The sequence below is a fragment of the Perissodus microlepis genome, chromosome 11 (genome assembly GCF_051167445.1).
Source record: "Perissodus microlepis isolate ML-2025 ecotype Zambia chromosome 11, ASM5116744v1, whole genome shotgun sequence".
NCBI lineage: Eukaryota > Metazoa > Chordata > Actinopteri > Cichliformes > Cichlidae > Perissodus > Perissodus microlepis.
The window spans coordinates 11,790,628-11,808,642 of NC_140471.1; the positions used below are offsets into that span (position 1 = coordinate 11,790,628).

General features: G+C 41.2%; 1 protein-coding gene across 2 annotated transcripts in view; it reads left to right on the forward strand.

The window, feature by feature from the left end:
- Positions 1-18,015, forward strand: part of triob (trio Rho guanine nucleotide exchange factor b) — a 112,024-nt gene that overhangs the window by 34,688 nt on the left and 59,321 nt on the right. For both annotated transcript variants that reach the window (XM_084943774.1, XM_084943773.1), the window contains 6 exons: positions 9,644-9,718; positions 11,708-11,822; positions 14,372-14,564; positions 15,356-15,460; positions 15,641-16,081; positions 16,860-16,982. In XM_084943774.1, coding sequence (XP_084799900.1) covers positions 9,644-9,718; positions 11,708-11,822; positions 14,372-14,564; positions 15,356-15,460; positions 15,641-16,081; positions 16,860-16,982 — 1,052 coding nt within the window. The remainder of the gene's footprint in view (positions 1-9,643; positions 9,719-11,707; positions 11,823-14,371; positions 14,565-15,355; positions 15,461-15,640; positions 16,082-16,859; positions 16,983-18,015) is intronic.

Consider the following 18,015-nt stretch of genomic DNA (forward strand, 5'->3'; position numbering starts at 1 on the left):
GAAACAAACCGAAACAGTGGGTTACTAGTAGTGAGGCTGAGGGGAATGCCAAGTATGTCAGAAGCAAATACAGTCAAACTGCAGAGGGAGGTGAGAATGGAGACAGACAGAGTGAAAGGACGTCACACAAGAGATGAAAAGTGCAAAGAACAAAGCGAGGAGGAGACTTAAACACTGAGGTTGTTATTCAGACTCAGTGAGCTGTGAACAGAACAGAGAAACAGCTGTAGCATCTTAATAAGAACACATAAAGGACTTATAATCTCTCAAGGTGTATTCTAACCGGATCGCAAATGAAACAGCTGCACATACAAACAGACAGCCGCGCACGTTGTCTCATGACCGCAGGCTCACTCCCAAGTTCTGCAGACCTCGTATATATATCGCTGCAAAGTGCTACACTTGCAAGATAATTCCAGGAGTGTGTATGCAAGTGTTTTGCGTAGCGATGCACTATTATGAGGGCACAGATGTGAGCACAGTAGTTCATTATCCAGCATTGAAACTTTGATTGTACCCTTCGTCGGCCTCCCTCACAAACAGCTCAGTGAAACAGCCTTCACATGCACAATCACTGGCTTGCATAAGACTGCTGACCATTGTTTATCTTTGCACTGCCCCTCAACTGCTCACACACTCTGCTAAATAAGAGTTATAATTAGGGGTCGAGTTGTATTTGTTGTATTGTTTGACTTGGACATGATTTTACAGAGCTGTTAGTCCCGCGGTTTGTTCTGGACGATGACTCGTTCATTCAGCGGGACTTTTAATCTTTAACATATATTTAGTTTCAGTCTGTCATCTCTTAGGTTTTCCTGTGATAATCCCCATAATAACTTATTTACGCAAGTGACATTGTGTTGAAAGGTTGCATTTAAGTTTTCATTCAGCTTGTTTTAAACATTGTGCTGTTTGTAGTAATGTGCCGAGCAGCATTTAAAAAATTTATGAGGAAAAAAAATAAGAATCCATGATAGCAGTGTTTTATCTGAAGGAGCGACACTGCAGATTTGAGATTTAAGCACAGTGTGAGAGCCACAGCGTGGTATTCGTTTTTTGTATTCTACCTTTCCAGTTTGTTATGATTTATTCATGGCCTCTTTCTGTTGGGTTTAGGGGTTATATCCCGGTCGAGGGGTTGCGGTTGGAGCAAAGTGTTATTTTTGCTGTAAGCCACACTGTAACAACAATATGAGAAACCCGATGAAAGTTGAGCTCGCCACAGTCCCCAGGCCCCCTGCCAGCTCCCGATGAAGGTCGCAGAATTAGTGGAGTGGGGCAGGGGCTGCTAGAAGTGGCTTTGTATGTGAGGAAGACGTGTGAATGAAAGCGCCAAAAATAAATAAATGCAGGTGATTTACAGCTGAAGAGCCTAGAAAGAGAATCAGAGGGAGAGGAGCAGAACAAGAGAGAGCGCAATGAGAGAGTTTGCTGTTGTTTATCTTATCACCCTGTTGCACGGAGCAACACTCACTTCCTAGTCCTGGTTGTCACACCAGGGACATGATGACTGCCCTGCTTGTCATAGAGACCATTGCCAAACATTCTTACATGAAGGGAAAGGTAGCTTGATCTCCACTACACACTAGGGGGATGAGCAGAAATAGAGCGCAACACGACAACTTCATATGGCAGACACATGACAAATCTAGGTGATGTGTGAATGGATGTGCTAACTGAGCTTAAAGATGCTTTTCTAAGCCTCTTGTAAAAGATTGCAAAAATAGCTGCAATAGTTCAGTATTGAATTGTATAAGCTGCGTGTTGAAGTTATTGTGGAGTTATTGTGCTTTTTTAATTTTCTGCCTTACTTTTGCACTAGTGGTGCAATGGTGGATGCTCATGTTAAACACTATACATTATCTCTACTCTTAGATCTGTATGATGTCATAGATATATCTTTATTTCCGACTTACAGCTCTGTCTGTGAGCCCAGCAGAACCACCCACTGGCATTTCAGACTGAGAGGCAGCCAGTTAGAAGGAAGCTTGTTTAAAGTGACAGGACCTGGAGCAGCGTTTGTCAGACAGCGGATGAACTGATGGTTTGTGCTAGCGTCCAGTATAGGCTAAGCAAGAGCTATTTTGAACCGTGAATCATGCAAAGCAACTCTGATTCAAAAATAGAAATATGGAGCTTATTGAGCTTAAAACAAATGGCATACCTAGTGTCACAATTACACAATTAGCTCAAAGTAAGCCAGAATACTGGCTGGAACAGTTTTGGCTAAATACATCAAAAATACTGCAAAAAACCTCCAAAACATGATTGTATGCATTCAGAGAGAGAAGGTTCCAGAAGGATGCTGATGTATAGCTTGTCTGCCAGGTCTCACTTACACTGTTTCACTGTGCTGGACCTCTTGGACATGTTTATGCTGTCAGTGCATGTCACAACATTTTTAATGACATTATCTAACAAATACTATGGCTTGCTGTGTGGTACATCCCTTCCAAGATGAATGTATTTTGGTATTGGTGACCAATGATGTGTTGAAGTTTGCTAGTGTTTTATTGATATTAATCTCCACTGACTAGCAAATACGTGTTTGTGCAACATTTATGGATACAGCTTGGTAATCAGGGTTGCTAGTGTTAACTAATAGTGTAACAGCTCGCCCTCTCTCCCAAACTTTCTTAAAGAGCTAATATAATGGCATACAAAATCCTAAGGTTAAGGTTTCCAAGACTAGTGGGTGGCATCACAGTGACTATTTCCATCCTTTATGTACAGTTTATGGAGCGTCTGTGGCTTGTGCCCTGCTTTTTGCCAAAGTTCTCTTTACTTTTATCCAAAAAGCTTATAAATTGGCACATCCGTCCCTCTGAGGGAGCACTATTCTGAGAGGCTCACAAAGGATGTCAGTCACACTGCTGCACCGTGAAGCACCAGCCAGAACAGCACCAGCACACATCCGTACACATACAGAACCTTTAAAGCTACAAGTGTGCCTTTCTGTATATGTAACAATGACAGGGTTAGATATATGTCAGGCAGTTTCCAAAGCTTCTGGACTGTCCAACAAGCTGTTCTGACTGGGTATATTGGCCACATAAATGAATCCGCTCCCACACTTCCTCAGTGTCTGCGCTGTTCCCTAAAAGCTGCACATATACTGAGCCAAACCATGCTGAGCAGTGCAACAAATGACTCCCAGTTCTCTCTTTTAGCACTAACACATAGTGAGGGTCACATACTGGGCTCTGACCCAGAACTGAAGTATGGAAGAAGCATATGAACTGCACTGCAGTTCATGTTGCTCTTGCATTGTAAATCTTCATACGTGGTCACCACTTAATTTTAAAGGATCTTGCATTCTTACAGCTGTAATTTGTTAGATTTGTCCGGTAAAATATTGTTGTATGATAAAATGCTGGGTGCACATTTTTAGTATGAAATTCATTTCATAGCAAGTGCTGCTCTAAATCTCTGAATCTCACCACAGTTATCCTCGCTGGCAGCTGGAATGCACGTTATCAAATTTTTGCTGGGATGGTCACGATATCGGCCAGTGGAATTGTACTGTAGCATTTCTGCAGCATTATGCTGCATGCCTGATCTGTTCCACTGCACTACATTTAGCCTGGCTTGTAATTGGTCTGAGTTTGAGGTTACGAGGTTATGAGCCAGAGGATTGGCATCATGTGGCATGGCAGGCTGCACAGATGCACCGTGTTCAGTCTAGCCTGTGGTCTGACGGATTGGAATCAAAGGGATTGGCCCTGTGCATCGAGGCTGTGATTTCCAACTTTCTGTGGAAAGACGACGCACATATGCTCATTTTGGATTATGAGATGTTGTTACAGCGCTTGTAGGTGAAGCAATTGCTTGCAATTATCTCTGCATGTGTTGCAATTTTGGTTGGGGGTTCGTAGAATTTCTACATTACTGTCTAAACTTACTGCATTCATTCCCCCATTACATCTCAATAAAGCCTTCTAAAAACTAGCCTGTAACCCAGATTGGAAACGATGTAGGATGTTCTCAGTCTGTGCTGTGAAGAATTAGTACAACACTGAAGACAATCTGTTCTCCAGTAGTGTATTCAGATTAGTATGTGAGTCTTTCCAGCCCGGAGTTAGGAGGGCAAAGGGAAAAGGATTGGCATGCTTCTGCTACACGACTACGCGAATGATGGATTTAGGGCACAATCCTTTTGGAGTTAGAAAGACAAAAAAAAGGGCCGAACAGAGTGAATCTGTGTCATCACCTCTTGCTCCGACTCTGCTTTCTAAATTCATGCAGAGCAACAGGAGTGAAAACGCAATGTTCTTTGTGGAATTTTGGAATCACAGAAACATTACAGTTTCGAAACCACGCATGAAGCTCTTTACTCCCACGTACAGGCTCAGTTAAGATCTCACGTGAAGTTAAATGCAAGCTGCAATTTTCTGTCTTAAGCTCAACTAAACTGTAAGGGTTGACTGACCCTCGGGCAACATGAAAACACAAGTTTGCCAAGTTGCTGCCACTACTAAACATACAGCAGTTTGCATTATTATACAAATGAGCAAACTGTACTTTTTGCTTGTTATTGTTTGCAAGAAAGAGAGAAAAAAATCATTCACCTCTGACCTTTTCTTCTATTCAATTCAATTATTTTTTACTTTTATTTCACTAGCTGGGCCTACGTCCTCATTGTAGGTTTGACAGCGTTGTAGTAGGTAAAGGTGAATGCTTGGACATGAATTGAGCTGCGGTTTGGGGAAGGCCTCGAAGGGGACTGGCGACAGCTCCTGGGCCTGGCAGATTCCCACGTACTAAATAGGAGTGAAGAAGTTAAAGAATTGAGAACAAGGAGGGAGGGAGGGTGGGGCACATAAACAAGAATGAACAGTTTGCAGAACTGGGGGGAACCTATATAGATGACAACCGGAAGGAGGCGTGGTCCCGCTTCTGAAATTCCGATACATAATCTCCAATTATATAGCGCAAAAGCATTGTAAGGTAAAGACCTTCCAATATTACAGGGAAACCACAAAAATCAGAGAACAGCCAATCAGTAAGCACTTGGCAAAAGTGGAAAGGAAGAACTCCCTTTTAATGGAAAGAAACCTCCAGCAGAACCAGGCTCAGGGCAGGGTAGCCATTTGCGATGACTTGTTGGGATCGTGAATATTACATGGTTTTGAACCATACTGAATATCCATTAAATTAAAAAAATAAACTAAAGTAAAACAATATCAGAGTATAGTGCACGACCTAAATATGTAGTGGAAATGCAAATTGCTACAAAGCGCACGCCTCGCAACCCAGAGAATTGTCTTATTTCACGCATTATGTGTTATTTGCACCTTTGATGGATGTCTGCACAATGTCTCCATAAACAAATGTGCAAAGAGACAGAGAGTGTTTAAGTGCATATGTCGCTGCCCACATTTCTGTCTGTGATGAATGACAAACTGTTATGCATTGCATATGTCTAGATGATCTGTCATGTCTGTCATCCTCTGTTTCGCATTCATCACCTGGCATATCCTGATACTTTCTAGATTTGAGGAAAGATATGTTGCTAAGGCCCTTTGTCTTTATTTCCTGTTTAAATTGTTGTAATATGTTATAATAATAAAAAGCTTACTATAAAGGCCATATTTTGTGGACAAGCATTATTCATATTACAGGGTGCTGAATGCACGCCACCAGTAAAATGGATTGTACTCATTATGAGACCGCTATGAACAAAGAATCTGTGATTGAAAAGCTTTATTTCATGCTCAGTAGACTTGTAAATGAAGGGTCGCATGTAGTGAAAGGAGGAGATTCTTTTGTGTGCTTCTTTTGTTTTAATACAGCGCTATGCAAAAGCCTCGAGCCACCCCGCATTTCTTTATATTTCGCTAGGAAAATTGGAAATGTGTACAAATGGGTGCAGGGAGTTATTGAAAAATGTGTAAACATAAATTGAAATATAGTACTTAAGGGAAAAACAGCATTTGCACAATTGTAACAAGCTTGAAAGTCAATATTTGGTGTGACCACCTTTATTCTTCAACACAGCTTTAAGTAATTTCTTTCTTCATTAGTCTTCAGGAATAGTTCTCCAGGCTTCTTGGTTTCCATTCAAAGATGAGCCCACGTTGGGCTCTTGGGAGGCTATGTTGTGTTTTTGACCAACAAGGTATGCCTTTTAATATTTTAGCAATTGTTGTGTTACAAAATGAAGTCATTTCACCAATGAGATTTTTTCCTCATAGTATTGCATGGTGGATCGAAGTTTGATGGTCCTTTTCTGAGTTCATAATTCCATTCCATCAATTCCACCATGACATGATGATGTAGACATTCACTGTTGTACCTCACTGCTGATCTCCTGTGCACATACCAATGACCGTTTGAACCAAAAAATTCATCTTGGATTCATTACTGTCACTGATTTTCAGTCAAATGTAATTTGACAGCCTTCCACTGATGAACTTCGGTCAACAGTAGAAAGATCAACTGATGGGCCAGCTGCTTTTTTCAGTTCGTGTCAGGTCAAGGATTTATTCCTGTTTCTTAAGGACATGACTTGCAGATGCTGTTCATTTGCTGAAATGGTTTTTCTTAGACCTGGCACACCTTTTGTCCAACACTTGTCCAGTTTCCTCAGATTTTTTTAAAGCCATACTGCACACATGCTGAGATATAAGTTTTGGCTAACAGCGGTTTAAGACTCAACTTGTTGGTCGAAAAAATGCTTGGACTGTGTTGTCTTTGACATTTTTCATAGATTCTTTTGAAGAAATGGAAACAAATGATGTGTTTTTGCAATACAATTTAAAACTGTTTCTTTCCTAAGTTTTCTGTTATGTGTAGACACAACACTGGTTAATCCCTTGATTTAGTTACCTTTTTTGTGCTTGAATGATTCACAGTTCAGTGTTAAGTGGTTTGGTCAGGTATAAGGACTGGTATGAAAATGAGTGAAAATGTCCAAAGAAAAACTTGAAACTCCCCCAGAAAGCCTGAAGAACTACACAACAGTGTGTGTGTGGCAAGAGGCGGTGATGGGGTGTCATGAATCACAGTGTGTAGGGTAGTACTTACTGTTTACTAAAATTAGGAGAGGCTCTGATGTCATAAGTAATAGGCCATCATACTGTGAAACTTTCTCTTTACTGCCAGCTGCTCTCGATTTTTTTTAGCAATGCAGCATTTATGTTAAATTCACCACCGAATTTTGAAAAATCAGTATTTAGGCATTGAAATATACAACTGCAGATCTGTTTAACTTAGCACAGTCCTCAACATAAAGCTTAAGTGCATATATGCCCAGCTTTCTGCTGACCTGGTCTGATCTGTGGTGTTTGAGAAAGGTGCGTAGCTTGAGTTTTAGCGGGGAAAGCAGGAGTGTAACAGAGGTCAGTGCTGGCTGCGTGCCAGAGTCAGTATCTTACATAAACTACCACTGAGAGGAATGTGTCTGGGGCACACTTCACAGGAAAGGCACACATGTGCTAACACAAAAACGTGCTAGAGGTGTATTGTTTCTTTTTGCCTTTGCTCTGTATGGTGCTGATTTTCAGTGAACGCAGTCCCAGCAACAAAGCACTATTCTAAAGACACACAATGAAGTCTCTCTGTTAACTCTTTCCATGATTATTACTATGTTTTGTTTTTTTGTTTTGTTTTTTTTAATCTGCAAGTAAAGAGAAGACACACAGGTGTAGGAGGACATGAAGCATAGAGGCTTAAAATATGTGGGTTTCCCTATCCTCTTACCAATGGAAAGACAATAAAAAGCCATTGTTGCTACGTCAGTCCCATTTTCTGTCAGCTGGTTGTGACATTATCCTTGAATCAGTCCAGTCGCTTCCTACAGAGAGGTGACGTGATAACACTCAGGCCTGACTTCAAACCGTGGCTGAAATCAATATTACAGGAGCTGTTTAAACCTGCAGGAGCTATTTAGCTGTTTCTCTCTTTGCTTTTCTGCAGTCCTGTGTGTGTGCTGTCACAGCTGGTCGTTCTGTCCTCATATTCTTCTCTATGCTTTCACAAATCCGACTTGGCTTCTCTATTCCTGTGATGTCATACTGCACATTTAAAAGATAGCCTGTTTCTTGTTTCTTCATATCTTCAGCTTATAACTCACTAACAACCTAGGAGACGCAATCACAGGTTTAATGGCACTCGTGTTGAAATATATCTACATTACAGCATGTCACTCAGTGTCTGAATTGTGCCATCAAGCCATCACTTTTTTTAGAGTAATATTAAGTCACTACCTCCTGCTGGAGATATTGGCTTGTACTTGTCACGACTGACTTTTATTGAAGGGAATTTGGCATGATTCAGCACTCAGTAGCCTGGCCTCTCTGATTAGTTGGTTTCTGTTGGTAGTCAGTATGATAAAGTGCTTATATTAGAAATGCCAAAGCAGCACCGTGTTTGTGCAAAGTTGTTACTATATATTTCTTTTTTTGACCCCCTAGGCTCTGTTTATCAGAACTTAGCCCCCCAAACGGCGTCTTATTGAAGCGTTTTATGCAAAGCAGGACTGTTATTTTTCAGCGCCATCCTGGATGTGATAGTCTGTGCCCTCAGTTCTAATAGCATTATCACGCCTTGAGTCAGTTGTAGTTCAGGTGATAGCGGTGATTTATGTGGTGGCGGGACTTAAGATAATGAACCGCATCGGTTACATTTCTTATGTGTTTGTGTGAGAGAGATGACTAAGAGCTACGTGAGGAATATCTGATGACATCACTAGCAAACTGAAAGTGCAGGCAGAGCCCCCTCCCTACCCGCCAGCTCCTTACTCATATATTCACCAGCCTGAAATGTCAATATCATCATGGCTGATGTATATTTTCTTTTACTAACTATGGCATGATAGCGTTCAGCTATGCATTATTGCCCTTTTCAGTCCTCATAATGAAATTTCCTGAAAAATAAATATGCTTATCAGTTATCACCAAATACCAAAATACTGCCTTTAGTAAACGTGCTGTTTTCATGACGTCATGGCTTCAACATGATTTAATGTGAAGGAGAAAGAGAGACTGAGGGTGTGTGTGTGTGTGTGTGTGTGTGTACATAAATGCTCCATCTTCCTGGTATTAACCATGTGCCATCTGTTGAGGAGGCGAGGCAAAGGGGATGACATTTCAGCAACATAGTGTAACACACTGACTATTGTGGGAATTCCTGAGTAAACCTAAGTAGGCTGAACATTCAGTGCTAAAGCAATGGACTATTTCAAAAATAATGCAAATGTAATAGCTTGCAAGATACAAGAAGCAGATAGTTAAAACAGAGATTTTCTTGGCAACTAGTTAGATCTGCAGCCAGTCTTAACTTCCTCAGAATTACTACTAGTAACAACATCAACTTTAACTCTAACCAGTTCCATAGAGCCACTTCTGCTGTGTCTGTGGTCATTGATATGAACAAAGTTACAAACAGCATTATAATGTACATTTATGTTGTTTTTTTGCGCACCGTGCTATAAAGTGGGTTACCTTATTTAAGTGTTTTGCCTTTTTTCCCGGAGGCTTTTTCAGTGGCTCGGTTATCTTTAAACATGGTGTGTTGCAGGGTCATGTATCCTCTACATGGGTGTAAAGGTTGAATGAACTTGGTCTAATTGCTGTCTCTGCGTTAAAGATTTTGATTTTAAATATTCTATTCTGCTTACACCTTTATTTTTTCTGTGTTTCAGGGTTTCATCGTAATGAGGATATGAAGGCCATTGATGTGCTTCCAATTCTCAAGGAGAAGGTTGCCTTTCTCTCGGGTCAGTGTCATTTTTATGTGCTGTAATTGTAAATATCTGTTTCAACTTTAAGCTCACTGAAACTTCCATCCATCCTTTTTCAGTGAAGAAGTCAGTCTAGTTACTTCTGACCTTCAGCAAAATTGTGCTCTTATTTACCCGTTTGAAGGAGCCATTGTAGCACTATATTGCTGTAGAGCAGCGGTCTCCAACCTTCTTTTGCGCCACGGACCGGTTTATGCCCGACAATATTTTTCACGGACCGGCCTTTAATGTGTCGCGGATAAATACAACAAAATAAAACCAGTACCGGTACCGAAAAAAAGATTTATTCATAACACATGTGAAAAGACCCAGGAAAACCGAGTTAACGATCAAAACAATAACAAAATAACGCTGAAAACCGATAAAAACCCTGAAAACCATACATTTCACACCTGAGCCTCAACTCTCGCGGCCCGGTACCAAACGACTCACGGACCGGTACCGGTCCGAGGCCCGGGGGTTGGGGGTTGGGGACCGCTGCTGTAGAGTCCTTACAGTGCTCTATGTTTGGTGTCATTCCCTGTATTTTAGTGTTTGCAAGGCAGGCTGGAGTAAAGCCACTTTAGCATTTAGACAAACCTGAGAATATGCTTTGCTCTAATTCAACTTTCTTAGACTGTCAGCCATTTAGAAAATCCCTTTGTTTCTATCAAATAATGTATTCTGTGAAACCTGTCAAACATTTTTTGCTCATCCGGCCGAAAGACCAGTGAGCTTAGTCCATGGTGAGTTTTCTGCCCAACCGAGAACTGATACTTCCCCCTGAGTATTGGTCGTTGTTTAGTGAATCTTGCCAATTCTTGCAGCCAGATGACCTAAATTATCGCATTTATCGTCTAGTTTAATATCTTAATCTGTTTCCTCGGTATCTCTCATTTTCTTCCAAATCATGTTATTTTTCTGATTTATATTTCTGTGGTTGACCCTCCTCATTAATCTGTATTAATTAACATAAACCATTATCCACAATATTAAATATAATTTCCTCATCAGAGTTTTATAGGAGTACACTTTTCTAATCACATGGATACTTTTTGATGTCTCATTTTTTGTCACCTGCTTCTTCTCTCTCTCTTGTGTAGGCTAGGTCCCTTATCCAAATAGCTACTGTGATGACATCAAACTCATAGTTTATCTAGATTAACCAATCTTGAAAGCTTCAAAAAATGTTGCATATGATCACTGATCACATCATTTTCACTTGGCTATACAGATGCTGCCTATGTTGCTAGCCTACTAGCTAGTCATGAGTTCGGTTAGACACTTTCCCTATTCACATTTCTAATCTATTTATTTAGTGAAACATGTACAGCTGAAATTCTAGGAACCAAAACTTGAGCAGTATTTTCTGTAGTACTTTAAGCCAACTATGTAGTGTGCTTATCTGCAGCAGGAGTCTCTATCTTTTTGACTGTATTATAAACCATTAGGGGCTAATTGTCTAATTTTGTGGCAGGTGTTCAATTTGCTAGCTTAATAGGTTGGGAACATGGGCACATTTTTGGCTTTCCATGTGAAATTTTCACATGGAAATGGAGACTGATCTTGGGTATAGTTGTTGGCTCCCCTGTTGCATTTGGTATGTGTAGCTAATTTATTAGCATTCACTTATTTCTCTGAACTGTGAATTTGACACAGCATGGTTTTGATCTGACTTTTACCTCATTTGTGTTAACTGTATTGGCATAGTTGTGAGTAATTTAAGATGTTTTTTTTCTGTCAGATTAGTAGTTGGTGTGGTTTGTTATAGCTCTGTGACTGGAACTCTATTACCACTCTTGTAACTGTGAGACTAAATTCACTCCTGGCTCTCAGCAAAAGGAACTTGTTTTGAAGTTTCAGTTGACCTGTCTTTCTATCTGAACCAGCTATCTCTACTCACTAGTTATCTCTGACAATTGTAAAAAGAAAATATCTTCATCATTTAAATAGGTTTTCTTTGTGTCATTGTATTTCTATGCGAAGGTGGCAGAGACAGACGTGGAGGTCCGATTCTCACCTTTCCAGCGCGGAGCAACCATGACAGAATACGACCCGAAGACCTGCGCAGGCTCATAGCATACTTGGCCACAATCCCAAGGTAAGGATAGTGGAACACATACCCATCTATGGACGTGCGTAGACGCTCAAATCTAACCTCTGCTATAGCTTGCTATTGATGTTTCCCACGTGACATCGAGAGTTGTTTGCAATAACTGGACATGATACAACTGACAACTGCTAGATGAAAATGTGTGTTCCCCAACTGGTTTGCAGTGGTTTCTGGAGGCTGTTACTGGGTAAAATTAGTTTTAAAGAAGATGCTGCTCCAGAAACCTTTTGGTGATTGCTTTGGTTTTTAGCAGGTTGCCTGTAGTTGCCTGTAGGTGAGCAGTAGTACTTTCACAGTTTTGCTACAGCTTAGAGAGCAGCCAGCCAATCTTTGTAGACAAGTCCATCAGCTCCATTCAGTCTACCACCATGGCAATATGCTAACAACCATTGTAGTCACAAGGACATTTTGGGGGAATGCACTTTTCTCCCAGCCAAAAGGTAGCTGCCAGGGGGTCACTGACTGGCTTAAGTAAAGATTTTCTTATTGACTTCCATCAACCTGCACTCACAACTCGCTCAGGAAATACTCATCTTTCCTTCATGACCATTGATTGCCAGATGGTTGTGCGCTCTAGGCCTGTATGACTGGGACCTTATTCACTTGATCCTACATTGTCACCATGATTGTCCCACATCCAAAATGTCAAACAAGTTAACATCAGATGGTTAGCGGTCATGTATCCACAAAGCCTGAAGACAGACAAAGTATACTTGTTGCTTGGTTTGTGTTCCACTTTCCCACCTTTCTTAATTTAAAGAAAAAAAAAAACTGGGCTGTTTTTATTTTGGATTCTCTGTGGAGAATTAGCCCCTGCCCCCTCTTCCTCTTTTTACCTTCTCATTTCCTCTTTGCTCTCTAGAAAAAGCTGCTACTTTGCTTAGCTTACCTCTCACCCTGTTCTGTCTCTGTCACTTTGTTACTGATAAAGTGTCTAAGGGTGTATTGCCAATTGTTGACCCCCCACCTCACCTCCCATTCCTGCATTTGATGTGTTGTTATGCTAGACTAGAGTCTTCTGCACACTCAAAACGTGTTGCCACAGGAAGCATTTCCAAAGTTGCTCCCTGTAGTTGTGTGCAGGCTGATCTTCAAATCTAGAAGCACCTTCAATATGTAGCTCCGGGCGTTTACCTGTTTGGAGTCAGTTGTCATTAGCTTAGAGGGAAGCTTGCACTTTTCTTCTCTGCTGCGTCTGATCTCCCCTGTGCTATGCTTACTAGTGCTTTGCAGGTTGACTGCTTTAAAGTTTTTTTCACGGTGGAGTTTGGAGATTTGTCTTGAGGCAAGAAGTGGTCCAGATCAGTTACTGAAAAAAAAGTTGGAGTGCAGATTCACTGATCTTTTAGGATGGGATGTCAGAGGCTGAATGAGGCATTTTCAGTCCCTGCATAAATTTCAGTAGCAGCAGCAGAATCAAGTTTAACTGTTGGGTTCACAGCTTTACTTTGTTTACTCTCTATAGATTGTGTGCGTAGTTATCATCCCACAGAGTATATTCTCAGATCAAATGCCTAAAAACTCAAAAAGAGGGTGAATGAAGTCTAAATTATGCAGGCAAGGAGTTTATGTTTTATGTCAAAGTGCCTGTTATTTTAAGTTTGGAGAGCAGTCTGTGTTGGATAAAAAGTTTATGTTAAAATCATTATCTGAAGGCAGATCATTTTGCCAATCTGATCTCTTTATTAAAATTGTTGCAATAATTTTCTCTAAAGTATTTTTTAGGGCTGAGAGGTAAAAAACAAGTATCTACCTCTAACTAAAGCCGGAGAAGCCGATACAGCTGGTGTGCAAAGACTTACAGGCTTCCAAACGGCTCAGCTCTTTAGAAAGAGGTAAGACTGGAGAGGATAAAAGATTAGTCAGAGGTGGCCAGTCATCCAGTTGGAAGGCCGAGGAGTGTCATAAGTCAGGAGGAGGCCAGCTTCTTTTCCTCAGCTTAATTTCTCTTCCTCCTGTCTAAATATTTCTGCTGCCTTACCCCCTTTTTTTTCTTTACCCTCCTTCCAGTCTCAGTATCTCTCTTTCTCACTCGCTCTCCTCTCTACCGGCTCTGCTCTGTTTTTTTTTTTTCTCTATCCATTTGGCTGCCGATCTGTTTTCATAGAGTGTGGTCAGAGTGAGATAGAGCAGGAGGCCCTGCGTCTATTTCTGTGTCCTAGCTACACATTCAGATTAAAGCCTTTAATACTGAGAAACAACCTTTTATGGAAGTGTACGGCAGCAGGACTCCTGGTAAGCGGCGGTGGAAACTTCAACGCTTGAATGTTTTAACTGTTTTCTTTCCTCTCCAGATGCTGTGGAGATTGGATACTTCAGTTATAGCAGTTCCTTTAGAAAAGGGCTGTGTAATGTTATGTTACGAGGCAGTGACGTCAAATTTTGTCCTTTCGTTGCCAGCAAGTTTTTTTTTCTCTAACCTGGCTTTAATGTTATGTTAGCATTATAAATGTTGAATGTACTGCATCTTTTTCTTTGTGAATTAGCCCTTTATCCTGGGATATGACCTCTTTTATTTATTTCCTTTTTTTCTGCAGTGAGGAGGTGGCCAGACATGGCTTCACAGTCATTGTGGACATGCGTGGTTCTAAGTGGGACAGCATCAAACCTCTGCTAAAGATCCTTCAGGAATCGTTCCCTTCTTGTATTCACGTTGCTCTTATCATCAAGCCAGACAACTTCTGGCAGAAGCAGAGGACCAACTTTGGCAGCTCCAAGTTTGAATTTGAGGTAGGTGATGCTCGACGCGCTTTAAATAGTACAACATAAAAAGGTAATAATTTTAACCCCTCCACCTTGTTTTTTTTTTGTAATTTTTGGTTTTTGCCTTGATTTTCTTCTCTTTTAAATAATGATTAATGCATTTTGTTTTGTTGTCTCGTCATGTCAGTGTACCGTATGCTCAGATGAGCAAATTGTTGTAAACTGTTAGTTAGTTTTGCATACCCGCTGGCCTTTTTTTACCAGCTCTAATTGGACTGTGCTTTGTGTCAGTGGCACGATTCTGTCCCGTGTGGGCATGTTGAGGTGGTATATTTAGTTCTGACCCAGTTACTATGGAAACAGGATATATAGGACATGGCAAAGAGTTTATTCCTAACTTTAGTGCATTTGGCTTTGGACAAGCAACTTGTTGTATTTTTGTTTTTTGTTTTTTTTCTTCCTTTTTGTGTATGACGTCAAACGTACTATTTTTGGGTGCACATCAAGTACCGTAGAGTTTTACTTATCATGCAGATCACAGTGATAGATGCATTCGTATGAGAGATAACTCAGTCTTTCTTGTCACCTCACCACACCCATTCAAACAGTGGGTGTACAGTGCTTACTGATTGCATATTATCTTTAGAGTCAAGTTTTTACAGTAGGAAATATTTTAGAAACTTAACAGTTGACTAGTCTGGAATATGGTGGTGATTATATTAGTGTAAACTGTGCTTATTTTTCCTCTTTTGCCCTTTCGTCTATTTGTAATTCTTTTTTATTTTCTTGTGTGTCCCAAATCTGCCTGCCCGCACCAGACGGTGATGGTCTCCTTAGAGGGTTTAACCAAGATTGTGGACCCTTCCCAGCTGACAGCCGACTTCGAGGGCAGCCTAGAATACAACCATGATGAATGGATTGAGGTTTTGATTCTTTTCTTTTGTTTACATCTGTTCCTTCATAAGATGGTTTTTAATTTAAATCTTTTGTGCGCTTACTTAAGAAAACATCAGTCAAAGACCAGTCTTATTGCAGATCTTTTTAAAAATTCAATTCCGTATCCTCATTGGGGGGAAAAAGTTGACTTTTAACTTTCCTTTCAGGTGCGGCTCTCTTATGAGACGTTTGCCAGTGATGCAGCGCGGGCTTTATCACGCCTTGAAGAACTCCAGGAAACCTTGTCCCAGCGTGATCTCCCACGGGATCTGGAAGGGGCTCGGCGGTTAATGGAAGAACATGCTGCACTGAAGAAAAGGGCCACCAAAGCATCGGTAGAGGAGCTCGACGCACAGGGACGGAGGCTGCTCCAAAGGCTACAGTCACAGACTGCAGGGGTTGGGAGTGTTGGAGCTAGCGGAGATTCTAACGACCACCATCACGGGTTTCACGTGCATGCGGACGCGCACAATCTGGTGGCTAAAGTGACGGGTGTTTTGGATAAGCTGCACGGGATGCGGCAGAATCTGCAGCAGTTGTGGCACATGAGGAAACTGAAGCTGGACCAGTGTTTCCAACTGCGGCTGTTTGAGCAAGATGCTGAGAAGGTCAGAGAACTAATCATTCTAATCACAAATGAACTAATCACAAAGTTAATTGTGTTGTCAGTTTTGCAGTATGCCTGATGTTAAATATGCCACTACAGCGGTTTAACTTTTTGGACATGCAGTCATTCCTGACTAATCTTTTGCATGAGCATACTTACCAATTCTATTCAGGCATAAAAAAATATAACATGATCATCGTCATTACCATGTAAGCCAGATAATTGAGGCTCAATATGGTTGTAAAGGTTTAATAAAGCTGACTGATGGCAGGTGTTGAATATTAATTTTCTTTTCCTTCTAAATGAATGGAGGACATAATACATGTCATCTTTACACTTACACTGGAAATTGCTTATATTCTTTAAATATATATTTAGCTTTCTGGTTCCCCATTGAGTTTACAAGCTTTTAAATGCCCTTTGGAAATATATAATGGAGTTTTTCATATTCTAAGTAATGTGTGAGTGTGTGCTAATGGAAACTGTAGCCCTATACACTTTTCAGGGTTTTTGGCAAGTACCTGTATTTAACACACATTTGTCATATTCTTACCTCAATAGAGGGTGAACAACAGCGGTCGCATCCCACACATAGTTTTTTAGTTTTCCTATCAGAGGAGCTTGGAGATGACCTTTGCCTTCTTCAGCAGTTGTGGTTAATTAGCAATCAACAAGGCCTCTCACTCCTGCTGCTATGAGTTACCACAAGATGGGCAGCTTTTCATTTGATGTGCTTTTTGTAAAGCTAACTGTGTTTTCTCCACCTACTCTCTGTGTAGATGTTTGATTGGATAATGCACAACAAGGGGCTTTTCCTGACCAGTTACACAGAGATCGGAGGGAACCACCAGCATGCTGTGGAGTTGCAGACGCAGCACAACCACTTCGCTATGAACTGCATGGTAAGACCCTATCGTTAGCTGTCACGCACATACAAATGCACAGAAACAGGTAATGCAATCGTAAATTGCCATCATTCCTCTCATCCACACTAAATGCTTTTTCCCCCACCCTTTATCCCAAACCACCCTCTCCCTATATGGGGAAACTGATGTCTTCCGTCTTGCCATGCCCTTTTTCTCATATTCATCTTTTTTTGTACTCTGCTTCAACTCTGCCCCAGTTTGTCATGTCTTGTCATGGTGCTGTTCCCATAATTGACCCGCATTGCCTTTGTGCCCCTCCCACCGCTGTGTGCTGCCCTTTGCTGCTCTGCTCCACCCTCCTCCCTGCGACATCATAGCTCACTCTAGTCCTTAGAGCTCTGCTGTTGGTTAATAAATTTAGCTGAGGATATTGTATTGTGTCACTGCACCCACCACACTATGCACTCTGCCCTAACTTTGTTTTCCTTTGTCACAGTTTGACTGGTAAGCTTTGCAAGGTTTCTGTTTCATCCTTTTTGTCAATCCTTTGCAGTGCACTTTCTTTTTACACCCTCATAACTTATAATGGTGTGTTATTCCTGCTTGTCATATATCATCAAGCAAGTAAACCCAGCTTGTTCCAGGCTTCGTGGGATGCATTTAAATTAGTAGATTTGTTTTAGACTAAAAACAGCTTCAAAACAATCTGAGAAACAATAAGGATGTAGCCCACTACCTCTGATTTGAACAGCAAAGTAGCCTGCCATTTTTCCGTGCCACTTTCTAAAAGTAATTATTTTTAGTGCAAAAGTGTAACCAATGGAGAGCAGGGCAACTGGCCTAAATCTTCTTATAGAGTCACTGGTGTTACAGATCATTTGCAACATTCAGCCCAGAGAGGGCGGTTTCAGTGACCTCCCACAGCCGGATGTTTCAACTGTACTGGCTGAGGTGAGCCAAAAAGCAACTGAGACAGCTGAGAAGACAGACCTACACTGTATACTCAGGCCCATATTGACAGGGTAGACCAGGGGTAGGCAACGCCAGGCCTCGAGTGCCAGTGTCCTGC